General features: G+C 40.7%; 1 protein-coding gene across 2 annotated transcripts in view; it reads right to left on the bottom strand.

Moving 5' to 3' along the window:
* MYRFL (myelin regulatory factor like) overlaps positions 1–23,760 on the bottom strand; it is a 119,812-nt gene that overhangs the window by 73,497 nt on the left and 22,555 nt on the right. For both annotated transcript variants that reach the window (XR_012122363.1, XM_073215587.1), the window contains exons 3-7: positions 9,770–9,837; positions 9,425–9,671; positions 8,528–8,619; positions 2,551–2,701; positions 102–297 (exon numbers count right to left, since the gene is read on the bottom strand). Coding sequence is in view for 1 of the 2 variants with exons in the window: in XM_073215587.1 (XP_073071688.1) it covers positions 102–297; positions 2,551–2,701; positions 8,528–8,619; positions 9,425–9,671; positions 9,770–9,837 (754 nt within the window). In the remaining variant the exon portion in view is untranslated. The remainder of the gene's footprint in view (positions 1–101; positions 298–2,550; positions 2,702–8,527; positions 8,620–9,424; positions 9,672–9,769; positions 9,838–23,760) is intronic.

The following is a 23,760-nucleotide window of genomic DNA, read 5'->3' as shown; positions in this document are numbered from 1 at the left end:
TTTGGGAGATTTAGTTATATAGTGACAGACAGTTGGAATACTTGATAAACATTGGTTGAATTGATAAACATTACTTGAACATAGCTAAATAAAAGACTTACCTTAACCCCAAAAGCTTTCAAGTAAAACATCTCTATTGGCTTTAGGCCCATGTGGGTTTTGACAAATTTTGGACTTCCCCAAACTTGGATATGGATGGTTATCTGAAAATGGTTCTTCTTTTGGCAAACAAAAGCTTCATCTGCTGGTGAAAAATTAAATCCCTTATCTGTGACAACTCGGTAGCCTATATCAGGTCTATGAAAAGAGGGATCAAGAAACTGGTTTAACAAATATTTCCTACACATTTAATTTAATTCACAACATTAACTGTATAAACATTTCTGGAAAATGGATTGTGTAAAGTGACTTTTGCTATATTTAACCAATTTAATGAATTTTACTGAGGAAAAGAAAATGACATTTCAAAACACAGCTGGTTCTCTCACAGCTTTTTATATTCTCACGAGGAAGAAGCACAGCTCTTGCCAAGTGGAAGCACTGTTTGCTCAGACTGCCTCTCCACTCTGTGCTCTCCGGAGCTCTAATGTGACTCCAACATACGATGGGAAGATGTAGATTAGAAGTTGAAAAGTCACCACTATACTTGCCCTTCTGAAATATCTGGGATAGAATTCATCTTTCCTCCTTTAAAAAAAAAAAAAAAGTCTCTAAATTTCATCAGCAACACCTCATTCAAACAGTCACTACGATGAAGGAACATTCAGCCTATTAGTGGTCAAATGAAAAAAACACACTGGTAAGAAACACCAGGAATGGCTTTAAACCAGATTAACCAGAGCCACTCAGACTACTAATTAAAAACTTCTTTTCACTAGAGTATGGTCATTTCCTTTATATCTTCCTGATCTGATAACAGTGCTGAAAACCTGCTAAGCCGGGCACTTCTGCAAAAAGGAGTGAGATAGTGGTGGTGCCTAGTGAGCTTCTTGCTTTATTTGTTTTATCAAACCATTTTCAGTAGCAACGCTTTGTGTATGACATGTTTAATTAAATACTTTCAAACCATAATAAAAATAAAAACACTAAATATGTAACATTATCAAGTAGAGAATATAAAAGTTGAAAATTCCTTTAGTGAGTTTTTCCCATACATGGTGTATATATGGAACATGACTTAATTCCTTAAGGTTCTTAAATGTGAATATTTCCTCAGGAAAGAAGCTCCTCCCCAAGACCTCCCCCAAGGAGAGCTACTGAGTTCGCTCTCTGCTGTGGTGTGGATCTTTGCTTCCTGGGGTCTCAGTGTGGATGGCTGCTATTATAATAAACAGCATGGAGTTTCTCAACTTTCCTCTAATTCCAGAGACAGAAAATACGAGTGGGTCTCTTGGGGAAGAGTGTTCATGTTCTTTGAGAGTTAAGCACCTTTCCAGTGGATCAAGGCATGGGGTTCATTGATTAGCCTCTGGAAGCTGATCAATCAGTCAAAGTCTCTGCTACTACAGTACCCACCAGCAGCGAAAGGAAATCCACTGAATGAAGGATTTGGTAAGGATCACATGTCTTCTGCCATTTGGGAACTTTGCATTTAATCAGGTTTCTGGAACTAATCTGCTAATTTGCTCATCTAAATGTTAGATGAATTGAATTGCATAGATTTTACTGCAGAGGGTAACTGTCTTGTTTGAGAAAAGGAAAATAGTTTTTTGTGATCCTCCATGTTTCACTATCAAAATCTCTGAAAGATGAAGGTAAGGTTTACAGCTCAGTTTTGAACATTAGCCTGAAATTTAAGGTCAGCTATAAGCAGAAACTGAATCAACCAACAATTATTGAAGATTATTCTGAATTTTAAACACTAATCTCTGGTCACAGAAATCTATTTCCCTAAGAATAGCACTTCTGTCTTTGATAGCAGACATTGTATAAAAAGTCAACTAACCTGGCTTTTTAAAAACTCTTTTCAATATAGGTTTTAAAATATCATTCAGAACAAAAAAGGTATGAGAAAATTTCAATCCCCTAACCTTATTGCTTTTAGGTAGCTTAGGAAACAATATTCTTGTCACAAATTAGACGTAATAATCTAAGAAGCAATAAGTCATTTTCTGTCTCAATGAAATGGCAGTGAAATCAAAACAACTTGACTTTTAATCCAGATGAATACTGCCTTCCTTTTTTGCTTAAGTAAAATGAATTACGGCTAAGCATTCAAAATAAATCTGCCTCTACACCTTTGAGTTGATACCATCTGTGTTATGTGTTCTCCTTTTTTTTTTTTTCCAGATCAGTGGTGCATAGATTGGCTGTTTAAATAAACTTAAAAAAACAAAAAACTACAGAAGTAAGAAGAGAGATGACTTTTTTGGGGTGCCACATTAAACTGTTACCTAGTGACAGTCCCCATCCCCCAGCATTTATTTGACCTGTCCCATTTATTTGATCAGGGGTGACAGCAAAGCCCAAATCCTTGTAGACTTGAGAATTAGTCCAGCTTTTCTCCCCTCATTCTCCAGTTCACCACAAGGGGTTCCTAAGGCCACTTACAGTTTTTCGTAATGACCGTTGAATAAACTATGCCAAGGAAGACTCTGGTAGGGCTGCCACTTCAGAGCAGGAGGGCACTGGTCCACAAGCATCACATTCTGTCCCTCACTATCATGGTCCTGCACTTCACTGCTGTGATTCCTACTTGACACTGCAAAGAAATAAGTTATGTTAGATCCTTTCTCCAAGGCTGTCTTTCCTAGACTCACATACCACTGCATGGAACAAATGAAGAGGCCACATAGGCCACCTGTGAGAAATGACAGGTGGGGAGCAGGAGATATGTCGCTAGCCCTATTTTCTCACCTATAAAAAAAGCAGCTTAGTGTCAATGATCACTAAAGTGCCATAGTGAGGACTTGGAAACTTTGCTCTCAGTTTCTATCTGCCCTACTTCCTGCGTAGCATCTCCTCACTTTCAGTCTGAGTGACTGCAGGCAAGCCTGCTCCCAGCCTGAGGAGGGTAGGAGACCAGGCTCGATCAAGCAAAGCTCAGCATTCACCAGTTGCATTAATTCTTGTATCACATAGACAGATGGCCTAATTCAATCCAACCAGAGTGGGTCTCAGCACTTCAGGAAATGCAGGTTCAAAGATGCTGACTCTTTTCCATGAGTGAGAATCTGAGAGAGAAATCCCCAAGAGCTGCTTGCCCTATTTTGGGACATGAAGGAAAAGACTATCTGGGAATGAGACCAGGACAGCAGAAGGCAGAGTTGAGAATGAAGGGCACCCAGTCCTGATGGCAGGATTTGAGTTCTGGGACCCAATCCTAAACTCTTGGCTTCCAGGATCCAGTAAATCCCCCGATTTTGTTTTGTTTGTTTTTTTAAGCTTAAAGCAGTTTGAGGTTTTTGTTTAATCCCTTGTTTCTTTTTGCTTTTGTTAATTGCAACCAATACATTCTAATGTGTTACAGATTCCTGGTGGCACCAAGATTCTGTGGTCCAACTAACTTTCTGAACTTAGATGAGTTATTTATCCACTTAGTGTCTTACTTTCCTCAACTCAAAATGGAAGTTAAAACAGATGTCCTGCCCATCTTGCAATATTACACAGGCAGAGAGACGACCATAACACAAGACAACACTTTCAGAAGCTGAAACCACAACAAAGTAATAGAAAATACCCTGTTAGTAAGTAGTATTAACTATATGATACTGCTACTTCTGTATGTCAAAAATGGTCAAATAACAACAATTTTGCATGTGCAAGCTACTATTTTTGAATAATCTATGCAAGATGTTTGTCTTAATTTGAGTACACCTCCAAAATGTACAATTCAACCACAGATAATTTTTATGTAAATTCTGTTGGTACATTTGCTGTTACCCTTTTCTTTTAAGCCCCTGACCATCACCCATGCATGACATCAGGAGATAAAGGGAAATAATGGGTGTTCATAAGAACCAGCACTAGCTATAAGCAACAGCACAGAAATATGACATTAGCTCCTACAGAGTTTACACTTAGCGCACAGCTTGGAAAACTGCAGGAGACATGGCTGGGTTTTCTTTAATTCATCTAACATGGAGAAGTTCCTAAAATAAATAAATTACTGAGCTGCTTCCAGTTGCTTCTGATGCCAAATGTCACAGAAAATGTGTTTTTCTTGGGGTATCACTGTTACATGTCACCAAAGCGAAACATCAGTTTAGTTTTTGTGAACAACCATTTTGGAAAGATTTCTCAAAATCCTGAAAGACTTCTTCCCAGCTAGAACACAGGAGGTCGGCAATGCCAGGAGCCCTTCATGCACTCACTCTTCCAAAGTTACAATGTGGCCTAAACACTTCTCAAAAAAAAAAAAAAGCAAAACCCTTCCTGGCTCTCCTGCTTATACCAAATTCAGAGAAAGGGAGAAACTAGTTCCTCCATCTTTCCTTCCTCTCTCCTCCAAGGAGAGAGGTCCAGGAAGTTCAAGAGCTCGGAGTCTGGAATCAGACGGAACTGCATTTGAATCACAGCTCTGTGCCTGACGGCTGTACACTCTTAGGAAAATTCCTTAAGGTCTCTGGGCTTCAGTATCTTCATCTGTCAGATGGGAGCAACAGTCTGAAACCGCCCAGGACTGTTGAAGAGATTCAGTGAGTAATGCCTGTAAGTGCTTAGCCCCAAGTCTGCCATCAGCAGGAGCTAGAACAATGTGTCTTTAGTTAGCACTGTTGGCACTGTCATTGTCACATCTACTTGTTTCAGCTTAGGTGACTCCGTTACTCCTGAGAAACCTTGGCAAGCACCTCTGCTCTTGGCCTCTGTGGTAACTCTACCCGATGTAAAATAACTAACACTCTGCCTGAGTGAATCCCAGTGAACTTAGGCCCTTTCCCACTCAAAGCCTGTGGCCAGGTCATGGCACCAGGGAGGCAGCCAAAGGCCAGCTCCACTTGTCCAGGTGCTGGCAGGGTGTGTGGACAGGGGGCATTGTCCTCAAGGGCAATGGCATCTCATTCCCTTTCCTGTCGCACAACAAGGGTATCAGGGCAGCCATCCTGGGGCTGACAGAGCTGTGGCTTCTCTGGGGCTGGCTATCAGGGATGGGAATCTGGGACCACAAGACCACACTGAAATTCCAGGCACCCTGAGCCCAATACCAGGACTTATTATTATTAACACTAATAATAAGATCTACTACTCCCATGTGCTTTCTGTACCACAGGCATTCTCCCAGACACTTGATAGTTTCTCATCAACATAGTGACTCACCTTCCAGGTTAGGATTCCTTTTTTTCAATAAACTTTCTTTAATGAAGTATAATATACATGAAGAAGAGTACACAGATCTTTATTACACAATTTGATACTATTCTTAAAAAGTGAATTATACTGGGTGACTGCCACTAGATCAAGAAATAGGACACCTCCAGCATCCCAGAAGACACACTCCTGCCCCTTTCCAGTTAACAGAGTAACATGATACCTACGCTTATCTATTGGCTTCTTTTGCCCACCATTAGAGTTATGAGATTCACTCACTATTGTTGCAAACAGCAGTCATTTGTTCATTCTCATTGCTGTATAGTACTCCATTATATAAATAAGCTACAGTTCCCCTTCCCTGGTGGCCATTTGGCTTCTTTTCAGTTTGTGGTTACTATAAGCAATGCTGGATATTTTTGTGCATGTCTTTTGTGGACATATGTACACATCTCTGGTAGGTGAAATCCCAGGAGTGGAATCACTAGGTCATAGGATATGCTTTGGTAGATGCAGTCTAACAGATTTATAAAGTGGCCATGAGGTAAGGATTCTTAATCTCATTTAACAAATGTGAAAACTGGGATTCAAAGCCCTAAAATAACTAGCTCGGGTGTCACAGCTATTAAGGGGAAGACACGGGACTCAAACCTCCCTCTTCCCTTCATACTGCACTTAGGATTTCTTGAGAAAATGCAACAGAAGAGAGAACTACAAGAAGGCAGCTAACCACCCAGGTCCCATCTTCTGGAGAAAGCCGAAAACTTACATTTGAATGTCTTTCAAAATATTTCTTCATACATTACTTTAAAAACATCTTTAAAATGGGGCTAAGTAGAAATTATTATTCTTATTTGATAATCAAGAAAAGTTAGGCTCAGAAAGTCTCCAGTTACTGGAGAGAGGAGACAGATAATTTTTCTGACTCTACAGTATGAATTCAGCCAGTGCACCTCTTACTGGGAACCCAAGGCCACAACTCCAGGACTGAAAAATCCCTGTGTATTTGATGTTTTAACCATATGAGGCCATGAATTCTCTTATACTTGGGGTTCAGATCAGGTGGAACCAGGAACTCACTCACATTTGGGGTCCAGACCACATAGGGCTGGAACCAACTAGCATGGCCCTGTCACCAGCTGCTTTCTCTCTAAGCTAGATTTTACATATGCTCACGGCAACCCAGTAATTCTATATTGTGAGCCCTAAAATGGGGGTCTTTGAACCCTTAGCCAAAGTAAACTACTTGGGAGAAGGTCACCAGAGAAACCTTACTGATTAACTTACAACACCTTTCTCCCACAAAAAATCCTGCCTATTAGACTAGTATATGCTCCTCCTTTCTCTACCCATGTGCCATCTCCCCAGGGCTTTGGTAAAAACCGTCAGCCTCTGCAACAGCAAATAGTTCTCCACTAGAAAATCTCTGCTGAAAATATAAACTATAATGAAAACATGGCTTTCTTTTTCTTTCCCCCCTGGGAACCTGCTCATTTTCATTCTGGAACAGTTGTCCGAAGCCAATTATCTTTAACCAGCTTTTCAGTGACCTTTGAATAGGACTTAAAGAGGGATTCAGGATTTTCTGTCTGTTGGGACATTTCAGTTACTCTTCAAGGGCTGTTCTTTGGAGATGGTGAAAAAGCCCAATGCGTCTCCGGGGTCAGGCAGTCAAAAATACTCATGGGATGGAGTTTAACTCTGAAATGGCTGGGATGACCTGAGCAGCAATGTGGTCCCATGGGGAAGCTCATGGAAGGTCTGGGTGGCTTGCCCAGTGTTGCCAGTGAGCTGGTGCATCTGTGGGAGGGTGAACATGTGGTTCCCTCATCTGGCTGGGCATTTACTCAGCCTTTTGTGTTTGAAAATCATAAAGAAGCTCCAGACTGGTTATAGGATTCCTGAAGAAATTAGAGTAGCCTTGCATAGGAAAGGGGATGGCAAGCCCTATATTATCAAGAGAGGGGGCTCTAATTAGCATTTTGTGTCTTTGCGGTTGAATAAGAAAAATTGAGCAACTGTTGGCCATGGTACATTCATGTAAATGGAAAGAAGGCTGTAAGAGGTTTGGTTTGTACAAGGGCTGGATGCCCAGCACACTTCTGCCACAGCACTTCTGGGGGACGGCAACGTGTGGGCCTTGGCTGGGGGGTTGGAGGCATCACCCATGGCCCATGGTGGAGCTCAGACCCGATGTCCCTGGAAGGGCTCCATGGGGCACAGAGTACCAGCTGTTATCATACAGCTGTGAAAGGCAAAGGAGGAACTCAAGCAGGTGTGAAAGCCACGTGCATATCTTTTCAGGGCAGTAGAAACTTGTGGAGTTTGGGGACGTTAGTGGAAGGGGGAGCCCCCAAGAGGGCAATCTTGGACTTCTTGCCAAGCTGATGTGTGGGTATGAAAGAGATGTGAGTTGGTACCCTTGATTTGGGGTGCTGTTCACACAGCCTGCATTTGACTATTCACAATGGCCAATAGAATTGGCATATCCTTCTCCTGGTAAGTACCATGGGCTTCGATCAGAAAACTCTGAAGTGCAAGGCTTCAGATTCAAAAACTTGAGTTTGTTCACAACTTAATCAGGTTTCTGAGCTCAAAACATGGTGTGTCCTGTGTTATATAAGACAAAGAACAAGGCAGTTTGACCACTTGGGCACCGTATGATTCTGCTGAAAGACTTCTAAAATGATTTTACGAAATTTCAAAGATCTACTGGGAACCTGCTAACTTGAAGTGAGTGCTAGGCAAGTTGAACTTTCTGCCTTTCTGCTCCACTGGAGAAACCTTTCAAAGTGTTGCTTCTCAGAGTACCTTCCAGGAGACAGCAGCAGAGGTCCCACCTGGGAGCTGGTCGGGAAGACAGAATCTCTGATCCCGTCTCAGGCTCTCTGAACCAGAATCTGCATTTTACCCAGATCTGCATGTTATCTGTGTGCACATGGAAGTTGAGGAGGAGTGCACAAACACGTTAAGCACACCAGCAGGCTCTTGAAGATGCTGCCAGGTTGTGCAGCTTCCCCAGCCTGGAGCTTGCGTCCTCCAAAACAACTGAAAGGACTGACATTCCATTTCCACCAGAGAGAATGGCATCTCTTCTAGGAGCATCTGTGTAACCCTAAGACTGCGTGAAACACTGTGTCAAGGGGGAAGAAATAAACTCTCAGAGCTGATCACTGCTCTTCTATGAGACAGAAAATAATTTTGTAGGGCTACTTCAAGGCTGGAAAAAAAAATCCCTGATTTAACAGCAAAGGCAGCAACAGGCCCCATGGTGGCTCACTTGTTCTGGAGCGGTGGGTCCACACTTGAGAGTTCCTGGAGTCCTCCAGCCCCTGCGTGCACTTTCTCTTCTTGGATGGTGGCCATGAGGCTCTACAATCAAGAAGCCAAAATGAAGGTTAGGGTTCTTCTTTGCTCTCTATGTTACATTAAGTCAATTCTAATTTCCTAGGTCTCTGCTCTTGGCCATCCTGTGACTAATTCTACTAAGTTAACTTTCCTTAAGCCCCAGTTAGTCTGCAAATACCAGGTCAGTGGATGGAATGGGTAGAGCAAGTGCCTATTCCATCATCCCTACTAGTCTGAAACTTAGTTTTCCAATATCAATAGATATCCAATAGATCTGGGATTTTCCTACTTGAAAAATGAGCTGACATTTCCAAAGGCATTGAGACAGAGAAGATAGGGACTTAAAATATAAGTGTATATTTTACACCTGCAAATTTTTTCACATGGAATTTTACCACAGTTTTTGATGGACTTTACTCTTTTCCCCATCCTCTAGATCCAGAAGGAGGAATGAAAGAGAGAAAAGAAGGAGAGGAAGGAAAGGAATATTAGTCACTACTGGAGTGGCAGATACTTTTCTGAGAGCTCATTCCCAAATTATTTGAGTAGTCCAGCTGAGGAGCAAATGTAAACACTGCTTTCTCCATCACCTGGAATCTCCCTATATATTTCTGACATTCTGACTTTCCATAGAATGAGGACCTTGAGTTTAGTGGTTTTTTAATTAAAAGATGGTCTAAAGCCAGGAGCACTGGGGCCTCGCCGTGTCTGATATATGTCTCAACACTGCCATCTCCTGGGGAGGACTCCACCGTTCGGGCTTTGCCCGCTTGGCCAGCGGCTGGCTGCTGCCCTGAGGTCTTTCATTACTAAATGTCTTGCCCTTTACCCAGGGCTGTGGCATAGAGGCTGCTGATGGTAAGAATGGCTTATTCCCAGATGGGAGGGCATGGATTGGTCCAGATGACTGGTGTCTGGGTAGCAGTTGTGAAAGCCACAGTGGATACGGCCAAAGTCACTCATTTCAGGTGAGCTCTGGAACAGGTGTGCAGGTAGCATCCCAGGTGTGGCTGTGGTGTGGAGAGAAGGATCTGGAGTCCTCACATCTGTAGGTCTCAGGGGCGGACAACATGCACCTGTGGGAACACACAGGTGAGAAGGGCCTGTCTTTTTCACCACCCAGAGTCGAAGAAGAGGAGCAGCACAAGGTGTTCAAGAGGCAGACTGCACTCACCTTTGACCTGTGGAGGAGAGCAGGAGTCTGATGCAGAATCAGGTGGGGTGTCTGGGAGCTGGCGTTGCCTGAGGATCGGAGACACACATTGCTTCTGTTGTTTAACTCACTACATTAGTGTATTTTTATCACAAATGGGAGGCAGCCCTCTGTGTACAGCACCCCCACGTATGGTTCCAGGTGCTCCAGGGGGGCCAAAGCCCACCAGCCCATGCCCAGTGACATGTGTTAAGTGAGTGGGCTTTGAGTCAGACGAACTTGGGTTTGGGTCCCAGCTCTGCCACTTCCTAAATGTGTATCCAGGAACAAGTACTTAGCCTCTCCAGGCCACTTTTTCTTTACCTACAATATGGAAATAATCATTATGCCTTCCTTATAGCATCATTGTGAGAATTAAATGAGATGCTGAGCACAAAGCCTATAATATAATGCCGCTACACAGAATGTGTGCTCAAAAAAGTTTAATTAATATTATTGTTGCTACTTAACACTCTCAAAGCAGTTATATCAGAGGGACGGTTGTATATACTGTTTGGGCAAAAACACTATAAAATGGCACCACTAAAGCAAATGGTTTTTCATCTGTGCTTTGGAGAATCCCAAGGTTTTTGGGAGGAGCTAAGGGATTTAAAAAAGAGAAATTTTAAGTGCCTGGGTAAAAAGAATCATAACTTTTTTCTGCTATATATTGAGGTGCAAGTATATTTTCATTTTAAAATAATAAATACCACCACTGAAAAAGCATGAAAATTTCTGTTCCAAAAACCTACAAGTCCATTATGGCTTAAACGCTATGATTCTAAGCCATTCACATGTACCACTACCTTCCACCCCATTCTTTCACTGGAGTGTAAACTATAATGTTTTTCTTGGTAGACTAAGATTTTGACTTCATAAAGTGCTTTTATATATTATGTTTTCTCCTCAGATTGGTCTTTTATAATGTATTCACTTCTATTAATAAGGGAAGAGAGAACCTTCTTCCAAAGACCCCACCCAAATGAAAATAAAGGAATAGAGAGGCACAAACACAAAAGAACATAGTGCATCTGAGCAGAGACTACAGTAGACTATATTTCAAATGAATTAACAAAACAGAAAAAGCAAAAACAAGACAATCTGGGGATAGTGGAGGGCAACAGAACCAACAAAATGTTATCCAAGTGCAATACAAAGCCCAACAAATTAGAGCCTCTGAACTCAGGAGTAAGGTGGAGCTGATGACTTAAAGTTTGATTAAGGAGCAATTGGACGCTTAGATCAGCTTCCCCAACCTGGACCGCCAGGCAACAATCTCCATCACTCCCACAGACATTGGAAAGGTTTATCCTCTGGAGAAACATATTCAAGGAGACTGTGGAGCTACCAGGTTAAAAATGGAAGAATTAATTAAAAGTCTAAATGCTGAACTGTGAGACCCTTCTCAAATTGGCTTTGCAGGCATCCAAGCAGATTTTTCACAGTAAGAATTTGGAAGATGTTCCCAAGAAAAAGTAAATGTCTTCAGGGGGAAGAGGACATCTAAAGTCACCCAAGGAGATGGCCAGTCCTTGCCTGGTCACTCCACCATGAAACTGACCCTTTGAAAGTAATGGCTTACAAGCAGAAACAATGAAGGATCAGACATTTTCAGAAAGCCCCTAACATTAAAGACAGAGAACAAACAACTAGACAGATAAGGAATGCAAAAGAGTCACAAAGAGCTCTTCTGATTTCATTATGGCTGGTAAGCTCTTACCAGACCTGACCCTATGAATGTGAAAAATTAATTTTAAAAAATCTACACTAAAATACTGGAAAGTGGTCAAAGCAAAAAGATTCTGGAGGGTCATTAAAACCTGGGCAAAGGTATGGCATAATGTGAGCATGTGAGTTACCTGTTTACAGCTTTTAGCCTTAGGGTCACTTGAACTCAGAACCACAGGACAACTAAACCTCCAATAGAAATCCACAATGTTTCTGGCCCAGGGATCCAGAGAATAGAGCTTAGGGTAAACATAGCTGCTAAAAGGGAAAAGAGAATCCTGGGAAAAGAGAGATGTACAAAGGGAAACCCAGATTCTGTGTATTAACTCTGGCCACGTGTATGGCTGACTCCTGAGCCATCAATGTATGGGGGTGACTGCATGCAGCCCCAACTGATTCAAAAGGACTGTACTGAAATTTAAGCTATAGGTCCAAAAGACAGTTTGCAATTTGAGTACAAGCAAAGTAATTGCCTGGTAAACAAAAGTATGCTTTTTAGAGGAATACAATAGTTCACATTCACAGTGTCTAGGATATAATTAAGAATTAGTCAACAAACAAAGAACCAAGAAAATATGGCCTAGAATTAAAGAATTAAATAGAAATTCTATGATAAAACAAACAATTAGAAATGAAATTTAAAAAAATAAAAATAAACACTGGGTCATATAACAGAACTTGAGGATGGATCAATAGATATCATTCAATCTAAATAATAGAGAGGAAAAATGAATTTAAAAAGAGGAAGAGGGAAAAAGACCCATGAACCTGTGGAGAGGATGGAGCAGAAAAATAATTAAGGATATGAGTGCCCAAAACTTGCCAAATTTGTTAAAAGACATAAATTTATAGGTTCAAGAATCTCAGCAAATTCCAAGTAAGATAGGTATAGAGAAAACCACACCTAGGTCATCAAAGTCAAATCACTATAAACCAAAAATAAAGAGAAACTCTCAAAAACAGCCAGAGAAAAACAACACACTACATGTATGGTAATAGTGATTCAAATGATCAGAAACTTCTCATCAAAATCTCCAGATGTGCAGACAGTGCAACAATATATTTAAAGTGCTAAGAAAATAAAAACTGACAATCTGGAATTTTATAGCCAATGAAACTATCCTTCAAGAATGAAGGCAAAGTAAACACATTTTCAGATAAAAAATGTTTTAAGTAAGACCATGAACAGACATGTACAACAAGAAATGTTAAAGGCATTATTCAGTCTAAAGGGAAATGATATGAGATGGAAACATGAAACTTTAGGAAGGAATGCAGAGAATAAAATACGGTATATATCTGAGTACAAATTACTTTTTCTTTTAATTCCTTTAAAATACATAGGATTGTTGAAAGCAAAAATTATGACATCATGTAGAGTTTATAATGTATGTAGGTATAATACTTATGACAACTATAGCACAGAAGATGGAGGTGGGGATAAATGGAACTATACAGTTAAAGGTGTCTACATTTTATATAAAGTAGTATAATATTAACTCATTAACTCTAAGTAGACTATAAAAAGTTAGATAATGCAAAGAAATGCAGCTAAAATCAAGAGATAAAGTGGAATATTAAAATGATTCAAGATGGGGAAAAGATTAAAGATGGCGGCATGAGAGGAGAGACAGAGGCTTCCTCCTAAAACTGGATACAATCAGAAAATATAGTTGGCGCAACTAATCCTGAGAGAGCAACAGGAAAGAGGACAGCGCCATACTGCACACCTGGAGAAAAGAGCAGAGCACACCCAACCGGGTAACATACCAGAGCTGTGGCTCCGTGGAACCTGAGCCCCTCCCCCACCCCAGCTCACCGGCGGGAGGAAGACAAACGGAGCAGGGAGGGAGTGGAAGGCTTGGGACTGCTGAATACCTAGCTCCGGAGATCTGCTCTGGGAGCACAAACCTACATTTCATGGTGCCTTCATGAGACTTGCATGACTACTGGGTTGGAAAGTTAATACAGGCTGAGTACCTGGGGAGACTGGGACTCTGGCTGCTTGTGGAAAGCAGGGATCCATATCCGGCTGCTCTGGGACAAAAACTTATATCTGTGTGCTCAGCCCACTGGTTCAGGCAGTGGAGACAGGCACAGCAGCCAGGAGGCGGGAAACGGCTCTTTCCTACCCCCAGTCACCTGTACTGCTCCCCTGCAACCCCCAACATTGCTTCAGGGGCTGAGCAGCTCCAGAATAGAGGTTCTGGACACTAGAGGGCGCCATATACAAATAGGAAATGCCAAAGAAACATGATCCAGAGTAAAATTATTAATACAACTCCCAAGAAAGATTTAAATGATATGGACCTCGTGACCCTTCCTAAAAGGGAGTTCAAAATAAAAATCATCAACATGCTAACAGAGATATGGAAAGACATCCAAGAAATCAGGAATGAATTCAGGTTGGAGATCCAATTGTTGAAGAGAATGATGGAGGGTATTAAAAGCAGGTTGGATACAGTGGAGGAGACAATAAATAAAATAGAAACTAGAGAAGAGGAATACAAAGAAGCTGAGGTACAGAGAGATAAAAGGATCTCTAAGAATGAAAGAATATTGAGAGAACTGTCTGACCAATCCTAGTGGAACAATATTCGCATTATAGGGACACCAGAAGAAGAAGAGAGAATGGATAGAAAGTGTCTTTGAGGAGGTAGTTGCTGAAAATTTCCCCAATCTGGGGAAGGCGATAGTCTCTCAGGCCATGGAGATCCACAGATCTCCCAACACAAGGGACCCAAGGAAGACAACACCAAGACACATAGTAATTAAAATGGAAAAGATCAAGGATAAGGAGAGACTGTTAAAAGCAGCCAGAGGCAGAAATAAAATCACATACAAAGGAAAGCCCATCAGGCTAGCATCAGACTGCTCAGCAGAAACCTTACAGGACAGAAGGGTGTGGCATGATGTATTGAATGCCATGAAACAGAAGGGCCTGGAACCAAGATTACTTTATCTGGCAAGATTATCATTTAAATTTAAAGGAGGGATTAAACAATTTTCAGATAAACAAAAGCTGAGAGAATTTACCTCCCACAAACTATCTCAACAGGTTATTTTGGAGGGACTTCTATAGATGGAATTGTTCCTAAGGTTGAATAGCTGTCACCAAAGGTAATAAAACCACAGTAAAGAAAGTAGAACAGCTAATTACTAAGAAAATGCAAAATTAAATTAACTATCCCCAAAGTCAATCAAGGGATAGAAAAAAAGTACAGAATATGATACCTAATATATAAAGAATGGAGGAGGAAGAAAAAGGAGGAGAAACAGAAAAGAACCTTTAGACTGTGTTTGTAACAGCATACTAAGTGAGTTAAGTTAGACTTTTAGATAGTAAGGAAATTAACCTTGAATCTTTGGTAACCACGAATCTAAAGCCTGCAATAGCAATAAGTACATGCCTATCGATAATCACCCCTAAAAGTAAATGGACTGAATGCACCAATCAAAAGACATAGAGTCACTGAATGGATAAAAAAACAAGACCCATCTATATGCTGCTTACAAGAGACTCACCTCAAACCCAAAGACATGCACAGACTAAAAGTCAAGGGATGGAAAAAGATATTTCATGCAAACAACAAGGAGATAAAAAGCAGGTGTTGCAGTCCTAGTATCAGACAAAATAGACTTCAAAACAAAGAAAGTAACAAGAGATAAAGAAGGACATTACATAATGATACAGGGCTCAGTCCAACAAGAGGATATAACCATTATAAATATATATGCATCCAACACAGGAGCACCAGCATGTATGAAACAAATACTAACAGAACTAAAGGAGGAAATACAATGCAATGCATTCATTTTAGGAGACTTCAACACACCATTCACTCCAAAGGACAGATCCACCAGACAGAAAATTAGTAAGGACACCAAGGCGCTGAACTACACACTAGAACAGATGGACCTAATAAACATCTATAGAACTCTACATCCAAAAGCAACAGGATACACATTCTTCTCAAGTGCACATGGAACATTCTCCAGAATAGACTACATACTAGGCCACAAAAAGGGCCTCAGTAAATTCCAAAAGATTGAAATTCTACCAACCAACTTTTCAGACCACAAAGGTATAAAACTAGAACTAAATTGTACAAAGAAAGCAAAAAGGCCCACAAATGCATGGAGGCTTAACAACATGCTCCTAAATAATCAATGGATCAACCACCAAATTAAAATAGAGATCAAGCAATATATGTAAACAAATGACAACAACAACACAAAGCCCCAACTTCTGTGGGACGCAGCAAAAGCAGTCTTAAGAGGAAAGTATATAGCAATCCAGGCATATTTAAAGAAGGAAGAAGAAACCCAAATGAATAGTCTAACATCACAATTATCGAAATTGGAAAAAGAAGAACAAATGAGGCCTAAGGTCAGCAGAAGGAGGGACATAATAAAGATCAGAGAAGAAATAAATAAAATGGAGAAGAATAAAACAATAGAAAAAATCGATGAAATCAAGAACTGGTTCTTTGAGAAAATAAAGAAAATAGATAAGCCTCTCGACAGACTTATTAAGAGAAAAAGAGAATCAACACATATCAACAGAATCAGAAATGAGAAAGGAAACATCATGACCAACACCACAGAAATACAAAGAATTATTAGAGACTACTATGAAAACCTATATGCTAACAAGCTGGAAAACCTAGAAGAAATGGACAACTTTCTAGAAAAATACAACCTTCAAAGACTGACCAAGGAAGAAACACAAAATCTAAACAAACCAATTACCAGCAAAGAAATTGAAGTGGTAAGCAAAAAAGTATACAAGAAAAAAAACCCCAGGCCAGATGGATTTACCACAGAATTTTATCAGACATACAGAGAGGATATAATACCCATTCTCTTTAATGTTTTCCAAAAAACAGAAGAGGAGGGAATACTCCCAAACTCATTCTATGAAGCCAACATCACTCTAATACCAAAACCAGGCAAAGACCCCACCAAAAAAGAAAATTACAGACCAATATCCCTGATGAACACAGATGCAAAAATACTCAACAAAATATTAGCAAACCAAATTCAAAAATACATCAAGAGGATCATACACCATGACCAAGTGGGATTCATCCCAGGGATGCAAGGATGGTACAACATTCAAAAATCCATCAACATCATCCACCACATAAACAAAAAGAAAGACAAAAACCACATGATCATCTCCATAGATGCTGAAAAAGCATTTGACAAAATTCAACATCCATTCATGATAAAAAATCTCAGCAAAATGGGTATAGAGGGCAAGTACCTCAACATAATAAAGGCCATTTATGATAAACCCACAGTCAACATCACACTGAACAGTGAGAAGCTGAAAGCTTTTTCTCTGAGATAGGCAACAAGACAGGGATGCCCCCTCTCCCCACTGTTATTCACCGTAGAACTGGAGGTCCTAGCCATGGCAATTAGACAAAACAAAGAAATACCAGGAATCCAAATTGGTAAAGAAGAAGTTAAACTGTCACTATTTGCAGATGACATGATATGTACATAAAAAATCCTAAAGTCTCCACTCCAAAACTACTAGAACTGATATCAGAATACAGCAAAGTTGCAGGATACAAAATTAACACACAGAAAACTGTGGCTTTCCTATACACTAACAATGAACTAATAGAAAGAGAAATCAGGAAAACAATTCCATTCACAATTGCATCAAAAAAAATAAAATACCTAGAAATAAACCTAACCAAGGAAGTGAAAGACCTATACCCTGAAAACTACTCAAGAGAAATCAAAGAGGACACTAACAAATGGAAACTCATCCCATGCTCTTGGCTAGGAAGAATTAATATCATCTAAATGGCCATCCTGACCAAAGTAATATACAGATTTGATGCAACCCCTATCAAATTACCAACAGCATTCTTTAACAAACTGGAACAAATAGTTCAAAAATTCATATGGAAACACCAAAGACTCTGAATAGCCAAAGCAATCCTGAGAAGGAAGAATCAAGTGGAGGGGATCTTGCTCCCCAACTTCAAGCTCTACTACAAAGCCACAGTAATCAAGACAATTTGGTACTGGCACAAGAACAGAGCCACAGACCAGTGAAACAGAATAGAGACTCCAGACATTAACCCAAACATATATGGTCAACTAATATTCGATAAAGGAGCCACAGACATACAATGGGGAAATGACAGTCTCTTCAACAGATGGTGCTGGCAAAACTGGACACCTACATGTAAGAGAATGAAACTGGATCACTGTCTAACCCCATACACAAAAGTAAACTCAAAGTGGATCAAAGACCTGAATGTAAGTCATGAAACCATAAAACTCTTAGAGAAGAACATAGGCAAAAATCTCTTGGACATAAACACGAGCAACTTCTTCATGAACATAGCTCCCCGGGCAAGGGAACAAAAGCAAAAATGAACAAGTGGGACTATATCAAGCTGAAAAGCTTCTGTACAGCAAAGGATACCATCAATAGAACAGAAAGGTACCCAACAGTATGGGAGAATATATTCATAAATGACATATCAAATAAAGGCTTGACATCTAAAATATATAAAGAGCTCATTCCCCTCAACAAACAAAAAGCAAATAATCCAATTAAAAAATGGGCAGAGGATCTGAACAGACAGTTCTCCAAAGAAGAAATTCATATGGCCAACAAACACATGAAAAGATGCTCCACATCACTAATCATCAGAGAAATGCAAATTAAAACCACAATGATATATCACCTCACACCAGAAAGGATCGCCACCATCCAAAAGACAAACAACAACAAATGTTGGTGAGCTTGTGGAGAAAGGGGAACCCTCCTACAGTGCTGGTGGGAATGTAAATTCATTCAACCATTGGGGAAAGCAGTATGGAGGTTCCTCAAAAAGCTCAAAATAGAAATACCATTTGACCCAGGAATTCCACTTCTAGAAATTTACCCTAAGAATAGCAGCCCAGTTTGAGAAAGACATATGCACCCCTATGTTTATTGCAGCACTGTTTACAATAGCCAAGAAATGGAAGCAACCTAAGTGTCCATCAGCCGATGAATGGATAAAGAATATGTGGTACATATACACAATGGAATATTATTCAGCCATAAGAAGAAAACAAATCCTACCATTTGCAACAACATGGATGGAGCTAGAGGGTATTATGCTCAGTGAAATAAGCCAGGCAGAGAAAGACAAGTACCAAATGATTTCACTCACTCATCTGTGGAGTATAAGAATAAAGAAAAACTGAAGGAACAAAACAGCAGCAGAATCACAGAACCCAAGAATGGACTAACAGTTACCAAAGGGAAAGTTACTGGGGAGGATGGGTGGGAAGGGAGGGATAAGGGAGGAGGAGAAAGGGGGCATTACGATTAGCATGTATAATGTGGGGGGAGGCACGGGGAGGGCTGTGCAACAGAGAAGACAAGTAGTGATTCTACAGCATCTTACTATGCTTATGGACAGTGACTGTAATGGGGTTTGTGGAGGGGACTTGGTGAAGGGGGGAGTCTAGTAAACATAATGTTCTTCATGTAACTGTAGATTAATGATAAAATGAATTTTAAAAAAATAAATAAGTAAATGATTCAAATAATATAAGACAAACTAGGAGAGGAGTTACAAAGAAATAAGAATAAAAAGGATAAAAAGAAAATAAAATGGCAGAATTAAATATAATAATTACATTAAACATTAATGGACTAAAAAGAAAAGAATGGAACAATGGATTTTTTTAAAGCAAGACATAACTGTATATGGCCTACAAGAAAACACTTGAAATATAAAGCCTCATATAAATTGAACATTAATAGAGAAAAAAATGTGTATGAGCAGGTGAGTTTTCTTCATATGCAGTAGTACACAGCAGTAATAGTTCAACTCCTTTCAGGTTCCCAGACCCAATTCCAGTGTATAAGTGTGTGGGAGGGGTTCTTTTCATGCACACCACCAAGCAATTATCAAACAACATCAGGGGTCTGGGAGCTCAACTCAATTCTGATGCTATCTGCCCAGAGACAGCACCAGATTCCCCAGGTTAAGGGCTCCGTCTTACAAGACTGCCTTCCACTCTGCACTTCAGACACAGGTTGAGAGTCCCAGGCAGTGACCTGTGCTTCTGACCAACCAGCTACAGATTGGAGGTTCCAAGAACCTCCCCCTTAGATTCAATTAGTTTGCTAGAACTGCTCATAGAACTCAGGAAAACACTTACATTTAACAGTTTAATAAAGGATATTATAAAAGATAAAAGTTAACAACCAGATGAAGAGATACATAGGGCAAGGTCCCAAATAAAGGAACTTCCATTCTTGTGGAGGGAGCTTGGGGCCTATCTCAGTGGCATGTGGAAGCTTTCTGGTTCCCCAAACATGGAAGCTCTCTCCAACAGAGAAGCAGGATGCAAGAGAAAGATATACTTTTCTCATGGGGTTTTGTGAAGGCTTCATTGCATAGTCATGATTGACTAAATCATTGGCCATTGGCTGATTCAGCCTCTAGCCCTTGCCCTTGGGGGGTCCAAAAGTTTCTCATTAACATGACAAGATATCCATTTCACCTTTAAGGCCCTGCATTTTTTTCAGGAACTGTGGATGAAGACCAAATATACCTGGGAAGTATATATTTGGTCATATGAATGAGCAAATATGTATTTCTTATGACTCATTACATTGCAGAAGGCAGAAATGATTTCATGAATATTAGCTACATATGGCTATAAATATGTTTATGCACACACAAACACACACATATGTCAAGAGAGGGTTTTCCTGACCACCCAATATAAAATGGAAGGCTTCCCCACCCCTCACTTCAACTCTCTTACTTTATGCTTACTTTTCTTCATCTTACTGAATGACTATACCATATGCCATTGTCTTTCCCGCCCCCCTCCCACTAGAGTGGCAGGACCCTGGTGGAGTACCAGGAGTAAAGGGATGGGAATGACTCACCCCAGGAACAGGCAATAAGGAAATACAGTGTGTGATGAGAATTTAAAAACAATCCTTAAACATTTAAAAAGTCAGTGTGCTTTTAATTATTACCATGTACCACTAACTCAGAAAAAAATGCCTGGGTGCCCTGCCAGGACAGACTGCTTCCCACCAAACTGCCCTGAACCCTGAAACTATCAGCAGGAATTTCATCTGTTTTGTTCATTGTTGCATCCTATCACCCAACTATAAAAATAGTAGCTATTGAAAGTATTTTCTCTAATTTTTATTGTGTATGATTTATCCTTCCACATAGACAGTCACATTAAGAGCCTTAATGTGACTTAATACTGTGTGTGTGTGTGTGTGTGTGTGTGTGTGTGTGTGTGTGTGTGTGTGTGTGATGTACAGTGCCCCAGTGGTGAGTACGTGGTAGGCACTCAATAAATACTTGAATAAGCTTAAATGGGGTTTGGACCCACCATCTAGAAATCGGGGTGGGAGAGGGCTTTGGCAGAAATGTCATCAATGGATAAGGGGGCCCAAGAAAACCATTTCATGACAGTGCAGCAGAAGCAAGAACAGCCAAGATGCCTCTCTTCCCTTCCAGTCCTATCTGGCAATCCGCAAGGACCCTGAGCCTCTCACCACCCACCTCTGTGGCTTTAGAAGCAGATAATCTCTATGGAGAACCTACTCTAATCCAGACCCAGAGCTAACCTTTTGCATGCATTGTCTTGTCTAATTTCTACTATCAGCGTGTGAAGAGGTGCTGTTATTGCCCCTATCCCACAGGCAATGAGACTGATGAGATTGAATAATCTACTAGTGATTATTCACCCAACAGCAAGTCAAGCTGGAGTCATACGGTCTGCCACCAGAGTTCATGCTCTGAAGACACAGATTTAAATATAGACAATGCTAATCAAATTAATTACTATAGGTTATTTCATTTTCCACAAATATCTTTTCAACTGAGAAGTAGCCAGTAATGTTTTAGCCTAGGATTCTGTTTAGCTTTCCTTCTACTCCATCAGTTTGAATCCAGTAATCAAACCGGTCAATGAACTCAAACAGCCTTTAACAAGCTCTTCTCAGAGAACCCCAGGAGTTACCTCACTCCCTTTTGCAACATCACAGTAAAGAGCTTATCAGCTCCACTCTACCAGTGACAGACTAAAACGTGCAGCTGGTCATTGACCCGAGACTCATTATGTCTTCCAGCCCTAAACCAAGTCCAAAGTAAAACCCAGAATATTAGACACAAGCTCAACCATTAGAATGAAATGAAATGAAACCTGGTGTCTATTCCACCTGGATGGAGAGTTTCTCTGAGGACCCTCTGCTGTGAAGTCACCCATTCAAACCTATGAATTGGTGTCACCTCAGTGCCCTCAGCTAGTTCCTTCTTACCCCATAGTAGGTCCTCAATGACAGCCTAAAGCTCGGTATGATATCTACCCCCACTGGACACACTTACCCTGTCCAAACTGGATTCATTATTAGGCTTGGGAGGTGGGGGTTAGGGGACATGTTTATGTGACCTGAAGCAGGGCTTCTCAAACTGTAATGTGCATGTGATGCCCACAGGGCTTCTGCTAAAAGAGCAGGTTCTGCTCAGCATTTCTGAGTGAGGCCCAAGACACTACAATCCCAACTCCCAGGGGTGCCGATGGTGCGGCTCCCTGACCCACACGTTGAGTAACAGAAGGAAGCAAGTGAATCTGCAGGCAGTTTTGAAAGATACAAAGCCTGTTTTGAAGATTCACTAGCCTCTTTCCAGAGTCTTCCTTCCTCTACAAGCACACACATGCACACATCCACACACACTTCTTGGCCTTTTTCACAGCAACCTCCAGGGTCTTATGCTATCCAGTGACTATGTAACCTCCTTCCTGCCGAGCAGCTCTTCATACCTAGACATTTCCCAGTGTGTCCAAACATCACAGCTCACCTGTGCTCCTGGTAGGTACCTGGCTGGCTATCCTCGGGAATCAGAGAGGACTTCAGCCCACCTCTCCTGGCAGACAGCTGCCCTGGATTCTACCGCACAAGGGAATCAGGGGCTAAGGGCAATTTCAGAAAACTTCACATGTTGACAAGACTGCCCCCAGCTCAATATACCAATTAGATTCACACAGAAAGATGAGAAAGTCCTGAGCAGCATATCCCAATGCTCATATGTGAGTACATGCCTCCCAAAAAAGATCCATGGCCAAGTAAGCTTGAGGAACACTGCATACCATTTCCCTTCCTCAGTTGCATATTAGCATGTCAAAGGCTCTGAGAAGTCCTGCAACAAAGAAGTTTATTTAATTTTGTTTAAACCAATGAGTCATAAGCTTATTTATTGATATGGAGGGTTTTTTTTCCCTGCAGCATTTCATGGAACCAATTTTCCATGGAGTATTTAGGCCCATCTGTTTTACAGGGCCAATAATCCCATTGTTTGATGTTTCAGATTTGAGAATCTGCCTATGAGATTCAGACTGGCTCTTAGTAATTTTTCAGCCTACTGATCTCTTAGATCATTTTGATAGGATCTGTCACTGACATTTTTTAAAATTAAAGTATCATTGTTCACCCATATTATCAAGTTCTCACCCCCTCCAACCCCAGTGCAGTCACTGTCTATCAGCGAAGTAAGATGCTATATGTCATTGACATTTTTTAAAAGCACAATTCACAGACAATATGGCAGAATGGAAGTAACAGGATTTGTACTAAACTCAGGTATGAATCCCAACTCTGCTGTGATTTAGCTGCAAGCCCCAAGAGAAAACCTACATCTCAGGGCTGTTGTGAGGTATGCAAATAACCTGCAAAAAAAAGAGAACTCCAGTATTTAGAAATACTCAACACTTGCAGCATTTGAATAGGCTGTACAGATGTGATCACTGAAGCAGCCCGACACCCCACAGTCATGAACTGGACCTGTTTCCACTTGTTCTCACTCAGATTATTATTGCAGCCCCACTTAAACTGCATGCACCTGAGCAGTTTTTATCAAGCAATGAGTAGGGTAGCTGATCACAGGACTTCTCTTTAATGGGTGTGAACTCTGACCATCTTTGTAAACTGTGGCCCAGATTCATCCTGAGTCATACCTTTTGGCAGATAATTTTATACACATTTAATGTATTTCCATGAAGTCCACATTTCTCAAAAATATCACCTAAACTATCAATTAATCTAAAAGCTACATGTAGGACAAAGGGCATGTTTTCTGGGGCCAGGCACATTTTAATCCCATCTTTGCCACTTACTGACCTGTGGAGAGTTACTTAACCTCTTTATACCTCAGCCTCCTTATCTGTAAAATATAGATATA

The sequence above is a fragment of the Manis javanica genome, chromosome 10 (genome assembly GCF_040802235.1).
Source record: "Manis javanica isolate MJ-LG chromosome 10, MJ_LKY, whole genome shotgun sequence".
Lineage (NCBI taxonomy): Eukaryota > Metazoa > Chordata > Mammalia > Pholidota > Manidae > Manis > Manis javanica.
This window is presented reverse-complemented; position numbering and strand designations above follow the sequence as displayed.